At 28.0% G+C, this 21,627-nt stretch overlaps 1 protein-coding gene and 1 long non-coding RNA gene across 4 annotated transcripts in view; one reads left to right on the forward strand and one right to left on the reverse strand.

The window, feature by feature from the left end:
• The window catches only part of LOC129964050 (uncharacterized), a 145,347-nt gene that overhangs the window by 92,863 nt on the left and 30,857 nt on the right, over positions 1–21,627 (reverse strand). The window lies entirely within an intron of this gene.
• LOC129964048 (glycine-rich protein-like) overlaps positions 18,919–21,627 on the forward strand; it is a 91,853-nt gene continuing 89,144 nt past the window's right edge. The window contains exon 1 of the mRNA XM_056078716.1: positions 18,919–19,027. Within this exon, the coding sequence (XP_055934691.1) occupies positions 18,962–19,027 (66 nt within the window). The 5' untranslated portion in view covers positions 18,919–18,961. The remainder of the gene's footprint in view (positions 19,028–21,627) is intronic.

Here is a 21,627-nt window from a genome sequence, read left to right on the forward strand (position 1 = left end):
TTAAAATCCTGAAAATTAAAACTAAATCAGTTTTTAAGAATCAATGGTCTCACTTGTCTGTACAACCCAACTATTTTCCTTTGGGTAATTTGAACCTATACCTTAATATTCCATTTTGAAAAAAAAGCAAGAATTTTATTTTGAGAAGAATCTCGCAGTTTTGAACTGCGAGTCTAATGGTAAGATTCGTATTGGAACCTACATTTCCCTCTCCAGATTTGTATTCCATAGAGAAGACCACTGATAACTTTCGGCAATAAATATAGTGTATTCTGAGTCCATATATACGGAGGATTTGTAGTCGAAGCGGATTTCGAGCCTAAGCACCATTAAATGACGATCCCTAGACCCTACTACCAGGTTACCGTGGCTTTATTAATCCGAAATGCATAAAGCACAGGTCTGAAGTAAGAATAAGCGCATAAGATAAGAAAGCAGTATCATCATTAAGATGAGATGAGATTTTCTGCTTCAGATATAGCGACTCTGGATCCGTATAACGGAGAATATGCGATTGAAACGGATTTTGAATCTAAACACCATCATGTCCCGACGCCTTGATCCTACTACCAGGCTACTGAGGCTTAATTTTAATGGTGAAATCTGAAACGCACAAGCACAAACTTGAGGTAAGTCATATCACTGACTCTCCGTCCCCCCCGAAGGCACACGGATAAAGAAAACTGAATGACAGGACCGCCGCAACAGCAACACTGGCGGGAACTGTGGTTGAGTCCTGAGGGCCATCACCGGCCACGGTACAACCCTTCCCGAAGGAAGTACGTTCCGTCATCGATGGGAAGAGCCAGATCCCCCACCTTTTTGTGTACCCTCCAAGGTGGCGAGAACCAGCCACCATAGCGGAAGCATCTCATCCTCTTTTCGAGATGCCCCAGGGGGTTACAAATTTGAGGAAAGTATGAGCGAGTAAGATAAATAAGCAGTATCGCCAATGAGAGGGCATGACATTTTCTAAGTCAGATATAACGTACTACAAATCAGCAAACGAGGGGAATTTTTGGCCGAACTGGATTTCGAACTTAAACACCATCCAGTCCCAATGTCTAGATTCTATCAACAGGCTACTGTGGATCCAGTAGAATGCTTGCAATCTGAGTAGTTCAAAATTTATAGAGTAAGAATAAGCTACTGAGATTAGAAAATAATGTTATAATAAGTGAAAATTTTATAGAGGAAAAAATAAGTTCAATAAAACGGAGGTATCATAATTAAATATTTGATGCATTAAAGGAAAAATACACTGCGCATTGATATATTATAAAATAAATCGTGAAAAATCTTCAAAAATAACACAGTTGAATCATAACACCAACTAGAAAAATTAATTGAGAACTAACAATGGTTTCATGGATTAAACAACAGGTCAATAATTTATTAAATATTTCTTAATTTAGAGAGCTAAATAATATTTATTTTTCATGCTCATTTAGTATATAAAAAAAACACTTCCTTTCTTAATAATATGGAACAAATAATCCACAGTTAGAAATTCGTTGCTAATTTTTAAATAATTAATGTTTAAGTAGTTAAACAGAATTTTGAACTATATTATGTTACTATAACACTTTAATTTCAAAATATTTTTGAAGTGCTATTGCGGAGATGTTCGATTACATTTTTAAAAGTTTGTTTGAATTTTGTCTTGAGCATAAAAATTTTGATTAGAGGCATATGATGCTTTCATATGCAAATGTTATAGTGAAATAATGAAATATTATATATCAAATTACACCTGAATCGGTGCAATTTATTCTTGGAAATTAATTTTCTGAAAGTAAACATTTAAGAAATTATCTTCAATTACTTGTTTAAATATCATCAAAAATTATAAGAGCATGATCAAAAAGACATTAATGAAATTATCAAAATCTTTTCTTCAAAATATTGAACGATCATTACTTCATTTTTTTAAAAAATTAGCTTATTATTCCTTTTAAAGATAAAGCAAATTTTAATGAAATTCTTTTAGAGATTCTGCAAGATGAAGACTTTCTTGCAGCTGTAAGGTATTTACTATTGCATGAATGTTTACTTTAGATTTGTTTAAAAATCAAAATTTATAAAAATTTAAAATTGTATAAAGTTATAAAGTAAACATCATTGTATATACGTATCCTGCATTCCCAGTTATTGACAGTTTTTCTAATGAATATTAGTTCCTAAAAAATCTATTGTTCATAAATTATTAATAGCTACCTTTGGCGACTAGATGGTTCTCTCAATATATTGGTAGGGAATTTTGCTTAACTATATTAAGATAATCAAAATTCCCCCATGAAATTTCTTTTAATTGTCAAATTATGCCTGATATTAAAAACATGCTCTATTTATTGGGTAAATGAGCCTTTCTGAGTCAAATCCAATGTCATCATAACATTATTATAAACGTAACTGCATCTTGTCTTTTAAAGAATCTATGACTTCACTTTCTAATTCCCTAAGTAAATTTTGCCGTTATTAAATTGAATCTTTCTTCATTAGCTTTCACGAATGGAAAAAATACATTTCGATCTTCCAAAGTATATTTAGGTCAAATTTGGAATCTCCAAGTCAAACAAACAGCCAAGTTTGTATAGCGCCAATATATACATTTAAAAAAAACTATTCTTCATAAACTGTAGAAATTATTTTAGTGAAAATTAAATCACAATATTTCTTGAAACTGAAAAACTGAAACTGATTATGAAGATTCTGATTCAAATATTTTTTTTTACACAAAATTACAGATTTGTCCCTTTTTCCATGCCACGATTAAAATGCATATTTTAATTAACTCCAACTTTAGCTTAATCTATTTATTATAAAATTACATGAAAACTATTAATTAATTTCATAAAATTAATTAAATTTTATTTATTAAATTATTAATTCATTTCATAAAATTAATTAAATTTCTTTTATTAAACTATTAATTCATTTCATAAAATTAATTAAATTTCATTTATTAAACTATTAATTCATTTCATAAAATTAATTAAATTTCATTTATTAAACTATTAATTCATTTCATAAAATTAATAAAATTTCATTTATTAAATTATTAATTCATTTTATAAAATTAATTAAATTCCATTTATTAAATTATTGATTCATTTCATAAAATTAATTAAATTTCATTTATTAAACTATTTATTTCACATGTGAAATTTATCATGATGAATTATTTTTTGTTTCATCAATAAAAAAAATAATCCAACTGATTTTATTTTTTTCTTATTGAGATGGTGCTTTCTAGTACATTCATTATTTAAATTATTGGAATGATATCCCCTAAACTTTCTCGCATATTTTTAATAAAGCTAAGGGTTACTCTCCACCTCACCACCCCTCATAAAATTGTGGACCTTTCGTAGTATAATAAGAAAACGATACTTGTGTATTCAATGCACGCCATTAGTGAAAAATAGTAACGGAAGATTGGCGTGAATTTAACATTTTTATTGAATCTAGCATGTGATGTCTGGCGATGATTTATTACTAGTACTGGGAATTAATTTCATAATCAGAAAACCGAATATGTATTTTGGATGTCTGTTTTTGACGATTTGAAACCAAAATTTGACATAGAGCTACAATGCTACTACATAGAGTTACAAATTAGTAATTCAATTATAATACGTCAGTAATACAATTGTAATACTGCCGTGTTATAATTGAATACATACTACAACATTGTATTCAATACGTAATACGTCATTGTAGTCAAGGTCATACAACAAATTTAATTTATTTACGTCATTGCATTTTTCAGTTATTATGTTCACATACATAAAAAAGTAAAAATCTGTATAATTTTAGCATAATTAGCAAGACAATAAAATAATTTAACGAGTGGATTAATTCTTTCCTAAGCCCTACTTCATTTCCATATATATTTATTATTTGTTAACTTTGTTTCGCAAATATTTATATTACAAATCTAAGCTAAACAATATTACCAAATTCAGACTTCTTTAAGAGATATTTGATTCAATTTTGTGAATCTGAACCTGAATGTGCCCATTTATATGGTTCTACTCACTTTTCGACCTCAGTCATTAGGGCAAAATGTGTCATTAAAGGAGTTCAGGACAAATGCAAATAACTAAATTTAACAAACGCTAACATAACTAATTTCATAGTTTTTAAAAATGTTTTTATTAGTGTAATAAAGTAATTTATTTTTATTTTTCTCATTTTCCACATTTTAATCTTACTTTACAATTCATTATTTTAAATATTATAGAATCTCGAAATCATTATTTTCTATAATTCACAACCACTTTACTAGTGCCGGATTTACGTACAAGTTTATGGCGTTCAATTTCTTGCCCCCCCCCTCCAGAAAAAAAAAATTGTCCAAGAAAGCAAATATCTATACACACACAAATATCTATATCTATATGTACTACTTAAACTGATTTATAAAGAGCTACATATTTCAAATAACTCAGAATCTCATCAAATCTAAATCCAGCATTACATGTAATGCCACTGATATAGAATCAAAATTTAATTAAATGAATCCATTAACTGATAAATAAGTTCTGCAAATATTATAATAGCGTATTGTCGTCGTTAATGCACAAAATCCTAACACATGAATAAGCGAATGAAAAATCGATTATAAAATTTCCTCCTATTAAACATAAAATAACTTAAGTTAAATAAAAACGTATAAAAATTGTATGAACTAGCATGCGATTCAAGCGATTGATGCATACAGCCGATTAATAAATCAAGTTCACTTCCGTAATGAATATATTCAAATACTGTGATTGACAATATTGTAATTAATATATTTCACTACTGTAATTAATACTTGAATAATCAATTTCAGTTATTATTCAAGTATTGTTCTCATTATGATATTAAAAAGAAATTTCTTTAATTTCAATCTCAATAACCCAAATTATGATTACACTAAAGAAATTCATTTTTTCCTTCAGAAAACAGTAAGCATAGTAAAAAAGGTTATAATTTCAAAATTCTGATAAGGAAATATTTTTTTTAATTTCATAGTTATTAAATATAACTGAGAAAGGATAAAAAATAGTATAAATAAGATAATTTAGAAGATAAGAAAATTTTCATTCTACGAGTTTTGCATCATTGTTGGAAAAAAAAATGTCAAACAAATTGATTAAAACTTGCATTTTCTTATTCAGTCAATTTTAATTAACCTTTGGGCTAATTAAAAAGCGCACTAAAGATTAGAGTTATTTGCTTCTTCTAATAATCAACAATATTTCAGATATTGGACGTATTATTGGTAGTTTATTACAAAAGTTCTTCGCTCATTAACTATTTAATTAGCTACCGAACACAGTTTGTGCATCAAGTAATCTTAGGTAGTGTTATTCTGAAAATTATAGTTTAATTAACAGAAGTTGGTCGAAATGGATATCCAATATTGTTGCTACTAAGGGTGAATCCAAGAGTGGTTTGAGGGCGGAATCCCTCTTTTCTGGTCTTAAATTATAGATTGTTTTCTAACGAACATTGAAATGTGTACTTTTAATTTAATATCAGGTCAGGCATAAGTATATATTTAAGGGGATGGAAGACAAGATTATTACTGAAATATTATCGAATATTCTATAAGAATAATTGATGATATAAACAGTGAAATTAAAAGACGGCAAACAACCAATTAGAGATTTCTTCCAAATAATTCTGAGGAATATTTCAAACAAGAAATCTTTATATCTCAAGCTGATTGTTTTATTTCTCCATCTGAATTACAGTTTAATAAAGATGGGATATGGGATTTCACCTCTGAAAGGCCCCAGACCATTGAAAAGCACAATCCACTACAATGTTATTATTCAAGCAGCTTTGAAATTCTATATATATATATATATATATATGTGTGTGTGTGTGTGTGTGTAATATTATTTGTTGTGAAGCATGATGCAGTTTGAAGACAGTGAAGATACTTTTAATTTTTGTGACGTCGTTTTATTTCATTTTGAAGAAGCAAGCATACGTACAAGCGATGAGCACACAGAACGACACAGAAAAGGAATGAAAAAAGCTCTTTGACATTTTATCCCTGGTCTTATATAACCTATGATTTTGATAGGGAAAATATTTCTTTACGGTTCTAATGTATTATGAGATTTCGATAGGGATTTTCATTACACGGGTGGACAAGGTAGGGGAAACACAGGGAGATTTTAAAAAAGAATTTGCTTGATCAGCGGTATGTTATCTCTTCACGCGTAGTGTGGGAAAGTTAGATTTTAGCTGATTCAACAATTTAACAAAGCTTCTCTTAACCCATCGAGCGTCGGCTGTCCAGCTTAAGAATGTTCTTAAAACGGCCGCAGTCAAAATAAAGGTTGAACACAATTTACTAGAAAAGAAATTGGCAGAACGTTCCTAAACCGGCCTGGTATGTTTTTGCTTTCCCCTGACCATTAACAACAGGGGGTAAACTTTCCCGCGTCTCGACCATCGCCACCCCCTAAACACCGGGGATTTTGAATAGGACTGACTGATCAATCAAGTAATAAATCTGTCGACGCAGGGCAATTGCCATGCGGTTTTTCAACTAAGAAGTTGGTTTTCGCTCTGAGAACTAAGAACTTCTCTTTTAATCTGCAATGTTTGCAGAAAATAGAATTTGTTCAAAAATAAATTTAAAAAAAAATCCGCAGTATGATTTTATAAATTTTTATTAGTAATAGAAAAATTTGTTTAATAAATTATTTAAAAGGAATTATCATTCATCAAATTGCATTACGAATATAATACATTCTTTTTACTGACATTCAGTGAATTTTACTTAAGTTTTTTCTAATTTTTAGTTGTAAGCCTTTTACTCGCGTATTTGGTATTCGAAATGAAAATAGCATGATTTATAGCTCCCTGATTGAAATAAATTATAAAAAATTATTATTAATTTAAAAATACTACATTCATTTCGGATATAAATCTGTTATAATCTGTTATTGAAAATTATAAATAAAAATTTATAAAAAATTTTTGTTTATTTTTTGATTTTTGTTTTTCATTTCATTTTTTTAAGTTTTGAAAAATAATAAAACAATCTTTTGTCAATATATAGTAGGTGAATATTTTAATGATAATATGTTGATGAAAATATTATTAACTTGAATATTTTTGACTAATTATCTTATTTTGAAATAATTAAAAAATAAGTTGAAATAATAAATTTTTAAAGTTAATTTTAATGCTAAAATAAGAAAACATAGTGTATCCATTTACTCACGAGGCTTATATCTGATAAAAATCATCATTTCATTCATATTTTTAATAAGTGAATATTTTGAATGTCAATTTCTTATATCATTCCTAATTTTGTCACAAATCTTGGTAAAAATGACTTATAGTCAGTGCAGAAATATTTTCATAAATCCAAGCATTTCTCTGGCGTTAAATATTGCGAAGAATCTTTCTTTCATCTAACTCCATCAATGAAATCAAAATTTCAACTGTACCCATTTTATTAAGTTACAACATTATGATTTTTTATGAAAATTCGTAAATTATCTCGTAGATAATTTACGAAAAATGAGACTTAGCTGCATGTGTCCAACAGTTAAGAATTACCCTTTCAGACTCTTGCTTCCATGCTCTTCATTTCTGAACAATTCAAACGAATTTCACTGGCAATATTTATAAGGTATTTCGCTGCATGTGAATTTCAAAAGGTAGATGCACAATAAAATAAATGAAAAACAATCTAGAGTAAGTAATCATAACTTCAATAACGTTTAAAACCAGTGAGTGAAAATTAAGGTTTTTATTTCATTGCAACAATAAAAATACTTGCTACAAATTTTGGCACACTCATTAAAATAAAACAAATTATAGATATTAATGAATCTGTAATTATTTTATTATTTTACCAGTTCCTTATTTTTCCAGTTTGTGCAAGAAGGGCAGAAATTCTTCATTTAAATGATCTTATCCTCCGGTCACAAAAATTGGATGGGAGAAAATTTGCTTAACAATGACATTACATATTAAGAAGGTTGTGCTAAATCAGAAATAATATATATATATAAGTTATTTTATATTTTTAAGAAAAATAGAGATAAGCGTGAATTGTTACATCATAGAATTAATTAGCAAAGACAGGTCGGAGAATCATGTGTGATAAAGCAGCAAGTTATTGGTGGTCTAGTCACAGATGACTCATCGTGGTCTCATGATGTTAAAATGTTCTCATAATGTTAAATGTCTCATGATGTTCTTATCATCTGTAACTACTTTTTATCAAAGCAAAAATAATATTCACAAATAGCTTTTTAAAAATTCAAACGCTACTATTTTCGTAAATTATGAATTTTTAAAGCATAGTAAAAATTTTAATTAAAATTTTTCCGTGGTAATTCGAAGAAAAGTAAATTAACTAATTTGACATTTGTATATTAATTTATCGAATTTAAGCATATTTTACATCAATATATTTCATTATGGAAGTGAAATTAAATTGTCTTCATTGTTGCTTCTATCATTTCAACCTAATTTTTTTCCATTGTTGATATCAAGATATGATCCAACTAATTATTTAATGCTGAGTATCTTTCAGTGGTATGCTTTTGTTAAAAATTCTGTTATACTTTAGATAAAGTTCAAGTGCAGAATCAAGCATTGGTGAAACATTTTTAGCTCATTTTTGAAAATTGCTATTAGGATTGCCCTTAGGAAGTGCATTAGAAATAAATTTCCTAAAGGAAGCAATTTTTCTATTGGAAACAATCTTCAGTAGTATCTGATCAATGGCCGAATTTCAACCAGAATATAAACAAATTTAGTAAGAAAACCCACTTGCATTGTATTAGTGAACAGAGAAATCGAATTTTTTATTTTATTTTTTAGTCATTACTTATTATTGAATATATTAAGAAATACGTCTTTAAATCTTCTATGAAAAAAAAACTTTAATGGATATGAAAATCAAAAATAGTAGAGCACACACTTTGTTTGACATAAAATCTAAAACTGATTAAAGAGCAAAGCTTAAAAACTTTTTTTCATAGATTATTGCCATAATACCCACGTTAACTTAATAAAAAGAACACCGCTTTCAGGAGTGATGAATTAATCTTTTGAATCCAAGACTCATAAATTTCAAGAATGGTAAAGATTAAAAGAACTACTCAAAACCTCTTTCAAGAATTAATTCTTGTCTTGCTGAATGCCTAGCAAGGGAAAATATCCTCCCTTTCAATGCAAGATTCGTATTAAAAGTACTTCTATTGTACAATCTGCCTGGCGCATGTTCTATATAACCCATTTTGAGACACTAATTTTCCTTGAATAGGCTGTTGTTCACCAGATGTAACACTTCTCTTTGTAATGTAACTTGGGCAACTTTAAGCACTAAACCTACCGACATTTTACTGCTTGATTTGATCGTAAAACTTCTTTTAACAATGCGAACAAGCCGAAAAACTACTTTCACATAGAGAAACACATGGATTTTCTTACCGAATACTAGCAATTGAAAGGAACCGAGATCCATAGATAAAAAAAGTTCTGAATCCACAGCCTTGTGATACGTTCAAACAGTTAGAAATCGTATCAGCCTTTAATGCATTTATTTAATTTCATTAAATAGTTAATGCTGTTTTATTGCAAAGCAATAATTATAATTGCACAGATACATTCATTAATCTATTCTTCAAAGCAATATCATACACATCATCCAATTTTGAAGAATATAAATAAATGTTTTCCATTTATTAAATATATTTTCTTTCTTTCATATGCCAAACTTTTTTTAATAGTCCTTATTATTACCAAGTAATTTTTTTCATTTACGCTTTTCGCAGCCCGTCACAAGACACAACTCTTCCTCCCATTTGAATGTGCTTTGATTTTTTTATAGAGATTTTAAATATATATTTATAATATAATTATATATTTTAAAGATATAATTTCTAAAAAAATATTTTTTATATTTATAAAAAAAGCGGTTTTTTTTATAACCTGAGCCCTCTCCCCCCCCCAAAAAAAAACGAAAGACAAATATGATTTGCAAAAACCAGTGAACAACGCTTGTATTTAAATAGTGAAATAAAAAATAATATTAAGCAGTATAAGAGAATAATAGTAACTACATTTATCAAGATACTTTAAATAAAAACGTCTATAAAAAAAATTAAAAACGCTTTTACTAAAAACTCATTCTAAACAGTAAAAAATAAATAATTAGATCCAAAAATTTTCAAATTTGCCTTTCATTACGTATTAAATGCTTGGCCAAAATCTATATACAAAGCTTAAACAATAGTTAAAATTACATTTAAAAATAAATATTTGTCTCGCTTAATAATTGGGATGAAAATAAATTTAAAAATTTTATATAAGGATTTGTTTTTTTATATTTTACAGCATTTTAATAAAAGTATTATTAAAAGTTCAAACGTACTTTTTTGCGAACTAATCACAATCATTAACTGTTATACATGATTATGACATGTAAATATGAGGGATTCCCTACCTTTAATAAGTATAATAGTTTTCATTTGGATATTAAATTTGTGGCGAAATAATGAAATATCCAAATCAGAAATGAAGTATACAGCTCATATCACCAATCGATCCTGCAATCGCGAATTCTTACGAAAAGCGTTATTTCCCCTTTTCGGGAGTTCGTTCCCCTAATTGGAGGGACCACCCAAATTCTAACTGTCAGCGAAAACCACAAAATGACCTTAACAAGCAGATGACCCACCCCGTTTATTGCATTTAAGGGGGAAAGCATTGACGACTTTCTACGTTGGAGCCGGGTTAATAGCAGTTTGCGGAAAGCAACTTCCTACGTTCCAGCCGGGTTCAAAACAGTTTTCGGAAAGCAACTTCCTACGTTCCAGCCGGTATTCAAGAGACACGTTGGAGCGACTTTCTACGTTCCAGCCGGTTGAAGGGTTAAATTAATTAAGTAGAGACAGTGGAATTGGATCACGAAATAAGAGAATATTTTAGAATGAAGTTACTATGGGCTAAATTAAGATGAAGTTACTATGAAAATTAATTAAATTGAAATTAGAGTTAAAATATCATTACATATATATATATATATATATATATATATATATATATATATATATATATAGAAGAGAATATCTTTTCTCCATTAAAACGTTTCAAGACTAAATTATACAAGTCAAGCAGTTAGTTCTTGCTACCATTCAAAAATATGGAAAAGTCAGTGTTAAGAATGTGATTGATATATTTGTATAAAAATTCACAGAATCACGGACGGATCGGAAAAAGATTAATCACTGCTTATTGGTAATCTTATAAAGAAGAAAAAATTCATTGAGTAAAAATATCAAACAAAAACGATTTGTTTGACTATATAACATTTTATAAGCTCATTCCACTTATGATTTGCTGTATAATACACTTAAAGTCTCCACGGGCTCCTATGTCTCCCTTTGCACATATTAAATAAATTATATTTTATAAATTGGAATTAATATTTATTTTAGCTATGTAATTCTTAATTTTAAGCGTTGAAAACACGTACAAATCTTTTTCTACTCTCTAACATATTATTAGATCTCCCCTTGGTTATTAATAATACTGCTATTAAATAACAAAACTGACTTCAATAACAAAACTAATCAGCAGTTTTGCAAAAATTGAAAATATTGAAAATGCTTTTTTTTTCTACGTTTACGTATAAGAAGTCAGTCATGGAGAAAAAGTTGCAATCTTAAAAACTTTTATCCTGAATTTTTGACAGATTTGATTGGTAGAAACTTTTATGGAATATAGTTTCTCCGTATATCTGCATGTACATGAACATAATAAGCCCCCCCCCAAGGAACTAAATAAATGAAACTGGACACATGAATTTGAAATCAAAGTAGCTTAAATGCTTTTGCCTAAGTTTGTCTAAATCCCAGAATAAAATTTTTTGAAGATAGCAATATTTGCTCATTGTTAATCTTGATTGGGTTCAAGTCATTTACACTCCCCTCTCTCCGAAAAAAAAAAAATACTTGGGCTTATTCGGCTTCCTTTGGCGACTTATTTGATCGCCGATAATTCTGTTTGTTGTTGTTTTTTTAAACTGAATCTCTTATGCATAATTTACTTTCATGGTTCTCTTAACAAAATATTCTTATGCTTCAAGTTGTAATGGATTTTGTGTCATGTTATTTTAATAGCTTTGCTTTTGTTCTATTAAATACGAGAACATCTTTAATGAGTCAAGTCATCACATCTAAAGTGTCTGAGTCATCTAACATCTAATTGAAAGTTGTCATATCTGTATCGAACTGTAGATCCAGTCGGTAAATTGGAAGTGCCCCAAAATACCTTCACATTTCTACAATATATCACAAAACTAAACACAAAATATTCCGTATTGTGTAAGAATACAAGAGAGTATAAAGGGGGAACTGTCATCTTCGTTATTTATTGTACTTAAATATGACTATAATAGGATTTGTCATCATGAAGATCCTTGCTATACAACTTATATCTTTAAGTTGCAGTAAAATATAGCAGCGAAGAAAATGCAACATTCCGATGACAATCAACATGTTATTTTTATTTAAAACTATCACCCTTTGGCAAACAGCAGTTTGTTCATCAATTTAATAAAATTAATTTAATGATGTTAACCAATTTTAAAGATGTGCATTATATAAAATGATGGTATTATTTTATTTCATACTTGTAAAATAAGCACAGTGCTTTTTGTACCATGCACACAAGATGGCAAAATTAATTAGCGAAATCAGTCCAGTTATTGAAACTGGAGGCTCTGCCATGTTCTTATTTTGTGATTCTCAGGAATTTGGGGATATATTCATTGGGGACTGGGGAAAACTGAAGACAAATTTGAGGATCATAAGCTTTAATATTAAATAAAAATTTAATATTAAATTAAAATAAATTCATTTTTAAGAATCAAAAAGATTCTTTTTAACGACATTCCCATGGATTTTTTAAAAATTAATTTCAATATATTTTTCTAAATTTATTTTCAAAGGCTGATGCGGTAGATTTTTACTATTCATATACTACTGAAATATTTATTAATCTGTAAATTGTGATATCGACTTTTATAATATGAAGTTAATTTTTAAAAATGAAGTATAAAATCTCAGTTTTTTATTAATTTAGCGGGGAATGTTTAATTATTATAGTAATATCCAATTGAAGCTTGCCAAAGAAAATTTCATGAAATGAAAAATTAAAAAAAAAATATTAAAAGAGAATTTTACTGGTTTAAGCTGCTTTTCCAGTTTCCTTAAATATATATTCTTTGGCCCAAAATTTAAAATAATAAAAAAAACAATAGTTCTTTAAAAAAATCGGTTACAGAGCGTTATTGAAAAAGCCAGTTTTAATCCTTTAATTTTAAGCAGATATTTAATATTCGAACTCCATTTGATGACATTAGTGTCAATATAATAAATGTTAATTATTTTTCTCTCAACAGATGGCGCCACGATTCGCAGTTATTTGATGTATAACAAAGGTACAATGATTAGGCGGCAATGCTCGTTACAGCATGGATACATATTTGTGGAAATTAACGCATTTTCAAGCATTTCGAGTAAATAATTCCATTTAAAACTGCGGAGAATGATAGAAAATAATTTCTTTTCAGTTCAAATGTCTTTCTGTAATCAGAGTTAAAAAAAATTTTTTTTTTTGAAAAGAATGGGTAGAGGTTGCTTAAATACTTTAAAGTTTTTTTTAAAGGATTATTCCTTGAGTTCAATTGTGGATTAAAATAAGGCGGTCTTAGTATCATATAAAGGTTTTCACATTGTTTTAGAGGAAATATAGAACAGGAAAATAATTAATTACATTCATTATTCTCTAATTATTACATTTTTTATTTGAAACATTCGAACTGTGTGATTTTTATTTTCATAATTCTTTTTATACAAAATAATCTCAACCATTTATTGAAATCAGAAACTTATTGTTTGTGCCATAAATAAAAAAATATTTCATTGTAGTTTCGCAAATGGATTTAGAATAATTGTAAATAATAATAAAATAAAGTGATTTATAAATATTTTCCTCTGTTAATAAAATGGATCAGCATTTTCATACTTAATATGAGCATTTATATAGCGCACATTATCTCTATCTCTATTGATAATAAAAATATTTTTGTGCTCTACAGCTCAGGCTGTTTGAAATACAACTACCAAGTTTAGCACATATATACCTTATAGGGTAGAAAGGGGCACCTAGGATCGATTTTTTAAAATTTTACTTAATTAAAAATTAACAACCTGAATGTTGGCATTTTTTCCATGATATATTTGTGTGTGTGTTATATTGCCAAATTTTCAACAATAGATTATGTTACCCTGAAATTCAAACCATCTTCTTTGTTTCATCAAATATTCAATAGCGCGAATTTCTTCCCTTCTTGAAAGCTATAGAAAAAAATATTCTATTTAAATCTGGGTAGCTCATAAGATGAAAAAAAGTGTGAAGTACAATACTGCAGAATTTAGAAGATAGATGAACAGCAGATTTACGTTTTTAATAACTTTATGATGTCATGGGATTGATCTTCATTTGGGAGGTTCATGGGCAGTATGAACTGAACACATACAAGAAAATTAAAATAAACACGACTTTGACAATTTATCAGAATCTTGGACACAAAGTTATTTCTAAAGGTTTTAACTGAAATTAAACATAACAAATATTCTCATCCAACCACATATATGTAGGCTTGGTTGTAAATAAAGAGATACATTGAAATTCTGAAACTATATGCAGTCATAATACTCATATTATTTTCAATATTACTGCTCTTAAAATAACCGCACTTATATATTATAAATTATAATATAGTATATATTATTCTTTAATATAAGTAACTAAATAACTATATCTGATGCCTTATTTTGATATTAGGTATCAGAACTGCTACTATCTATATATTTTATTATTCAATACCGGTAATTTTGATTATATTTTTGATAGTTTTGATCTGAATACTTTTTGTAATGCTAATATTACAAATATTACAAAATCGATATTTCTCTAAATACAAGTTTCTATCATGTTTAATATTTTATCAAATTTAAAATTATAATTAAATATTTTAGCTTCTATAGCTTCAAATTAAAATAAAATCAATAGTCAAGTTCTTAAGCGCTCTTCATTAGACAGCTACAGTATAATGAGAAATTTTCAGTTTTGGACTACTGTCTAATGAACCCAATGAATGAAATGGTTCTGTTTTTCTTTCTAAAAAAAGTCATTACGTGTAGACGATTCTACATTTTTCCAAACAGACGTAACTTTTACTTTTTCAAGTCTTTGACATTTAAAAGTCTTTAACGTGATAAGGCTTTTGAAAATCTTTCAGTTATGCTCCAGATAATTGAGATCTATGAATTATAGCTTATACTTTAACAATTTTCAATATATTTGAAGGTTAATATTATCTTCTATTAATATTGCAATTAATGTTATTAATATTACTATTAAAATTGTTATTAATATTGCATAGGTTAATATTATCGTCTATTCTGATTAAGTTTTTTTAGCTCTTTTTTTCATTGATGACGTTTGTTTGCATTAATCCAAAAGAATTTCAAAACTTTATTATAAATGTTATATTCCTTGAACTATAAAACATTTTTGTGCGTTTGTTTAAAAATTGTATTTTCCCCAAGAAAATCTCCGTTCCTTTACTGATTCCCAAATCAGTCCACTGATATATAAGAATTAGCTTCAATGCTTTGAAATATAACAGTTAATTAGTTGTTGAAATGGCGTAGATAGTACTATTATGCAAACTAGAAACACGCAAATTCATACCTTTGCAGACGATTTGCTTTAGCTGAGACCTCGTGTAACATCAGTGATTAATTAATTTTCATAAAGTGAATGCGCCAAACGAAATTTGTTTTGAACCAGCTGCCACACTTTAACAAAGAAACCATAATATGCAGACAAGGTATAGCAAAGCAAATGTGATGTTACATATAGATTTTTTTTCTATTACTATCCTTTTAATAGAATCGTTTGACTAAAACTTGACAAAGTTAAAAGCAATCTTTAGTTGTTTTTTAAACAGTCAAGTTATGTGATGCAGCGAATAGCGTCTTAGTTTTCTAACTGAAATTAAATAAATCTTTATAAATAATGCCAGTGATTTTTGAAGCTTTAAAATGGCACATAGGCTTTTTGAGGCCTTCTAAAATATCAGATCAAAAGTTTCTATTTATTATTAAAATACCACAACTTTAATGCTGGGAAGAGATATATAACTTAATTACAAAATTCTCATCTCGGATAACCAATCCGATTTCATTTTCTGAATATATTTAAAATGGAATGCATTGATTAATAACAATTTTCAAAATGTCCATAATTATAAATATACAAATATTTTTTTTACCAAGAATAATTTCAAACATTTTGAAAATTTTAATTAAATAATCAAAATATATATCCATGTTGTATGGAATTTTGAATTTAAATTTGAAATCTGTCTGAACGATTAGTTATTTAGAAACTTGCATCCTGCATTCTCTCAGATATCTACAAAGATAAAGGCAAAGTAATTTGCCAAATTTAAAACCTATTATAGGCTACAATTTTCACAACAGTTTAACTTATTTAACATCATACGAAATGAATTAATTATGCATCCCACTAAACTTTTTAAAAGCATTTTGCCTTTTTTTCCTAATTTTATTTCGAATAAAAATAATTAAAAATGATTTGATTGGTCTAATTAGTGCCAATAAAAACAGTAAGAACAGTTAAATAAGCTTAATTCAATCACTCCTAACCAGTCATATCTTCCTCTTTGATTGGAGTCTTATTTTGAAATTTATCCTGCTCAATTTAAAATTTTGTCAAAGCAAATCGTTCCAAAATCTTTGTAATCCGTTTTTTCAAGTACTCACTCCAGTTCTCACTTTGCGAATAATACAAGTTTGAAAAGGCAGTTTAAATATCTTAATAATTAATTGATAAAGTGATGCAGATAAATTGTATTTTTGGTGCATCAACTTTCAATCCGAGTGAAACCTTGGAAGTGATTCCGGGCATATTTTTAATTTCTATTTCTGCATGTAACGTTACATGAAGAGTACATAAATAGAATAACATTATTGGAATTTAAAGTGAATTTGTACAGCATTGAAATTTTTACCTTGAAACATGCTGATAGTATTCGTTCTGATTGTAATAATAACTGTGTAATAATCGGATTACCTTAGTAGTTTAATAGGAAACTCTCACTTTGAATATATAAAAGAAACTCGATTTCCAGAGATGATAACTGTTTTAAATTCTCCATGATCAATTTGCACTGACGAGTCAACTTGATACAAAAATCGTCTGTCTAGTTGATATGCGTGGGTTTAGCAAACTCGGCCCTTTTCAACGGCGATGTTAGAACGATTTTTTCATCTGCAGATTTAACATATAAACTTTATTGGACCTGAAAATTCATATCATGTATTACGCGTATTTTTTATATTTTACGTCATTCAGTGAATAGTTATCAAAGCGAGAAAACCAAAATTATTCATCAGAAAGTAGAGAAAGAGAGGAGCATCTAAACGCTGCAAACTGTATTTATAATTTCAGAAATTAAAAAAAGTATTGATGGAGAATCTAAGAAATAAGTTATAGAACATATTTTCTGTCAGCCAGAGAGTTTCTATTCCTGCTGAAGGAATGTGTTTTATGGTGCTAACTCGTAATAGAAGAAAAAAAAACAGAATGACTGGATCCATAGCAGAAAGCCCGAATTTGCAAAATATAGAATTTTTTTTAACAAAAATGAATTTTCTTAAAATATATACGCCAAATAATATTTTGGAGCTACTTTTTAATTTCAGAAATGGATTTTAAAATAATTTCAAGTTCACAGTATTAAACACTTTCCATTCAAAAACCATTATAAACACACATATGATATCTCTTGTTTACCATTGTAAGAATTTTATCTTAGTTTGCTTTATAAATGAATCGTCTACATAAAGAGCAATTCAGTTATATGAGTAAAATAAGATGCTGTATTGTTTATTTCTCTCATGTTTTAATGGGTATAATTATATATTCTAATAATGAGTTGCTGCTAAAATTATAATTGCGTTAATGGTAATAAATATTAGTTTCAATCTTCAGTAACTAATTAAATTCTTTCTTGACATATTCTTCCATCGTTGTTATGTCTCCTATAATTATTACATCTAATTATTTTTCATTTGATAAATATATTTATTTTGTTCGGAATAATACTTTACTTTATCTTGGATTGAAAGAAAAAAAATAGATTGATATAATAGATCTAGTTAATCCCTAAATATACGGATATATTTTAATTTTTCTAAACTATAAACTACAGATCAAATTTTTGATACAGAATCTCTTATGTTACCTCTGCTACTTGATTTCAGCTGGTGAATATCGACTTAAAAATCTCTGTTTTAGCCTTCATCAGATATTAACATAAAAAAATGTGTCGTTGCTAAAGAATATAATTGCGTTAGAGATAATGAGTATTGGTTACAATTATTAGTTACAAATTAAATCCTATCTTCATTCATTCTTTCATCATTTGTATGTCTTTATAATAATTACAATTAATTATTTTTCATTTCATAAATGCATTTATTTTGTTTCGGAACAGTACTATATTTTGTCTTAAATCGAAAAATAATTAATATAATAAGGCTAGATGCATCATAACTTTAGATCAAATTTTTGGCGAAGAATCGCTTATATTACCTCTGCTGCTTCATTTCAGCAGGTGATTATCGATTTAAAAATCTCTGTGCCAGTCTTCACCTGATATTTACATCTTTACACTGAAAAAAAAAACGAAAAAAAGATTAAGTGTGGTAAAAGGATTTATCCTGAACACAGGCAATGGTTTGATTGAGAGAGCAACGACAGGGAGGTTGATGCGAAGGAAAAAAGAGAGTCTCTTTTATCGACAAGTGAGATAAAGTGGAAAATGATGTTCTACAGAACACCAGTCGCATTTCTGTTCCATCAATCAGTGCATTCGATCCCGCAGCTGGTAAGTTTCTCTCGCTACAAGTACACACAATCGCCGCACGTCGCACATCTTTAATTCGAGTTCAGAATGAACCCTCTCTTCAAAAATCTTTCAGTTCGTTAAGAGCTTACAACAAGATAAGAGATATCAATGGCCGTAGTAAAAAAATAATATATGATCTTATTTTTTTCCTCTATATCCATTTGATTTAATATATTTATGGTATGAAATTCCGCCAATATGATAAATGGTATTAATGACCAGTGGGAGTAGAATTTTTCAAAACTTTCTCTAATACTCCCTAATAAACTTTATATGGCAGAGAATGCCTTACATAGTATTGGCGTACAATAGTTATGAAATATTAACATTTGGCATCAATTTAGCACTTTTGCTAAATCTATCGTATCATACTCGTCGGATTATTTAGCATTTAATCCCTGGTATGCGTTAATAGTATCCAAAAATCGATTTTGAGTTTTAGACACGTTTTTCTCAACCGACTGAAACCAAAATTTGGCACAAAACTGCAATTGTAGTCACAAAATCCCATACCAAATTTGATATATTTAAGTCACTGAGTCATATTATTATTACGTCTTATGAATTATCGCGTTAACATGTTTCTGAAAGTATAGACCTACAGACGGCCAATTCCTTGATACATTTGGTTCATAATTTGACAGGCGTCTACATTATAGATATTTAATCTGTATACCGAATTTTATTTATCTGGATCTCTTCGTTATGTATTTATCACGTTAACTTATGTGCGGATAGTCGACAGAGGATTTCCTCTGATTCAAAATTTGATAAAAATGACGGACATCTTTTTTACTCAAAATTTCATAAAAATCTGCAAATTTGGTGTAAAGACTATATACCAAATTTCAGCCATCTAGCTCAACACACTTTTGAGTTATCTTTGTCACAGGCAGACAGATATTCGGATATTTTCTAAAATTACGTTTTTCGAGCTCAGGAAGGTTTAAAACGCGATGATTCTTGAAATCTCGAGTTCGAATTTCTCGACGACAACTATACTTTTCTCTATACTACGTATACGAGAAAGTAAGAAAGCACATATATTTGTTAGATTATAAATGCTATAATTTACAAAACACACAACCACAACAAGAGCTTGTGTTGATAGTAATGGAATGAACAAACTAAGTTTAAGGTGTACGTACACACTTGAAGATTTTTATTTAAATTTTAACTTTAAAAGTCCAGTTTTTTCATAGTAGGTCATTAATATATGTTTAAACTCATTTCAGTGAGAAAAAACCATATTACACTAATTATTAATTAATTAATTAATTAATTAATATTTAATGAGCTAATTAGTCTATTTTTTGAAACATAATATCTTAAATTCTAATTTGCACAGACACATAATTCTAATTGGAAATTATGCCTAATATTAATCTTCATGTTGTCTGCCTCAATCAAGTTATAAAAATGTATAGTTTTTTTTAAACAATTTTTTCATCAACGATGAATAGAAAAAACAAGATTTTTTCTGTAATTTTAACTTTCAAATAGCTATAAAAAATTTATTTCTATAAATATAACTTTGATTGAGGCACAAAACATCCGCTATTTTTTACAGATTATTTTGATATATAAATAACTGTATTTGGTTCATTTCTTGTTGAGTTATGATTGTTTGAATGAAGCAACATAGTGGAAAAATAACATTCTTCATAAAATGAGTTTTAAAAGCACCGTAACTAGAGTTTTTAATGAAAGCTCCCCAAGAAAAATAATTATAACTCGAGAAATATTTCGAATATTGATAACATCTTGGTATCGTTTGAAAGCTAAAGGATTAGACAAAATTATTAAGCAATAAAAAAAATATTCGATATTTTGAACGATTTTCGAAGTTTCAAGTGTGTACATACACCTTAAATAGAACTGTCCAAATAAATCTGTTTCCTTATTTAACGTAAAATATTTTATAATGCAACACTAAAAATAATAATAATAATGCCTGCAGTGGTGAATTCCCAGCTAGGTAGCAGCCTAGGACAGCTGCCTAGGCTGAAGAAAACAGCCGACATGTCGATTTAAAAATTTTAATAGGCTAATCGTCAAATGAATAAATTTGTTAGTTATATATTTTTAAAATTCGAAAAAAATTAGGACTACACATTTGAATTATTAAAATAATAAAGTATAAGTAATTATATTTTGTAATATATTGCAATATTTATTATTCATAAACGGTAATGTTATGTACCACTTGACACGTTTGTAAAATAATTATTTTTAAATATATATTTGTCTGATGTTTGTTATTTCACTACAACGTTTCCTGATAATAATTGCTTTAATTCAATTAAAATAACATTTTGTTGGTTTTTGAGTTACTTTATTAATTTTTAATATTGTAAGAAATGTATTACAAAGATAAGCCTCCCATGGATGTGATTTTTATGAATCAAAAATGAAAACTGTGCTGCTTTCTAAATTTTATTTCAGCAATTTTATGTAAGAGTTTATTTTCATAATGTCAAGGTGATAAATAAATTATATTTTCCATAACAAATAATATAGAAATTTCTTAACTGAAACATAAAACTGATAATTTGAAGATTATATAAGCGAATTGTCAC

This window comes from Argiope bruennichi, chromosome 3 (assembly GCF_947563725.1).
Source record: "Argiope bruennichi chromosome 3, qqArgBrue1.1, whole genome shotgun sequence".
Lineage (NCBI taxonomy): Eukaryota > Metazoa > Arthropoda > Arachnida > Araneae > Araneidae > Argiope > Argiope bruennichi.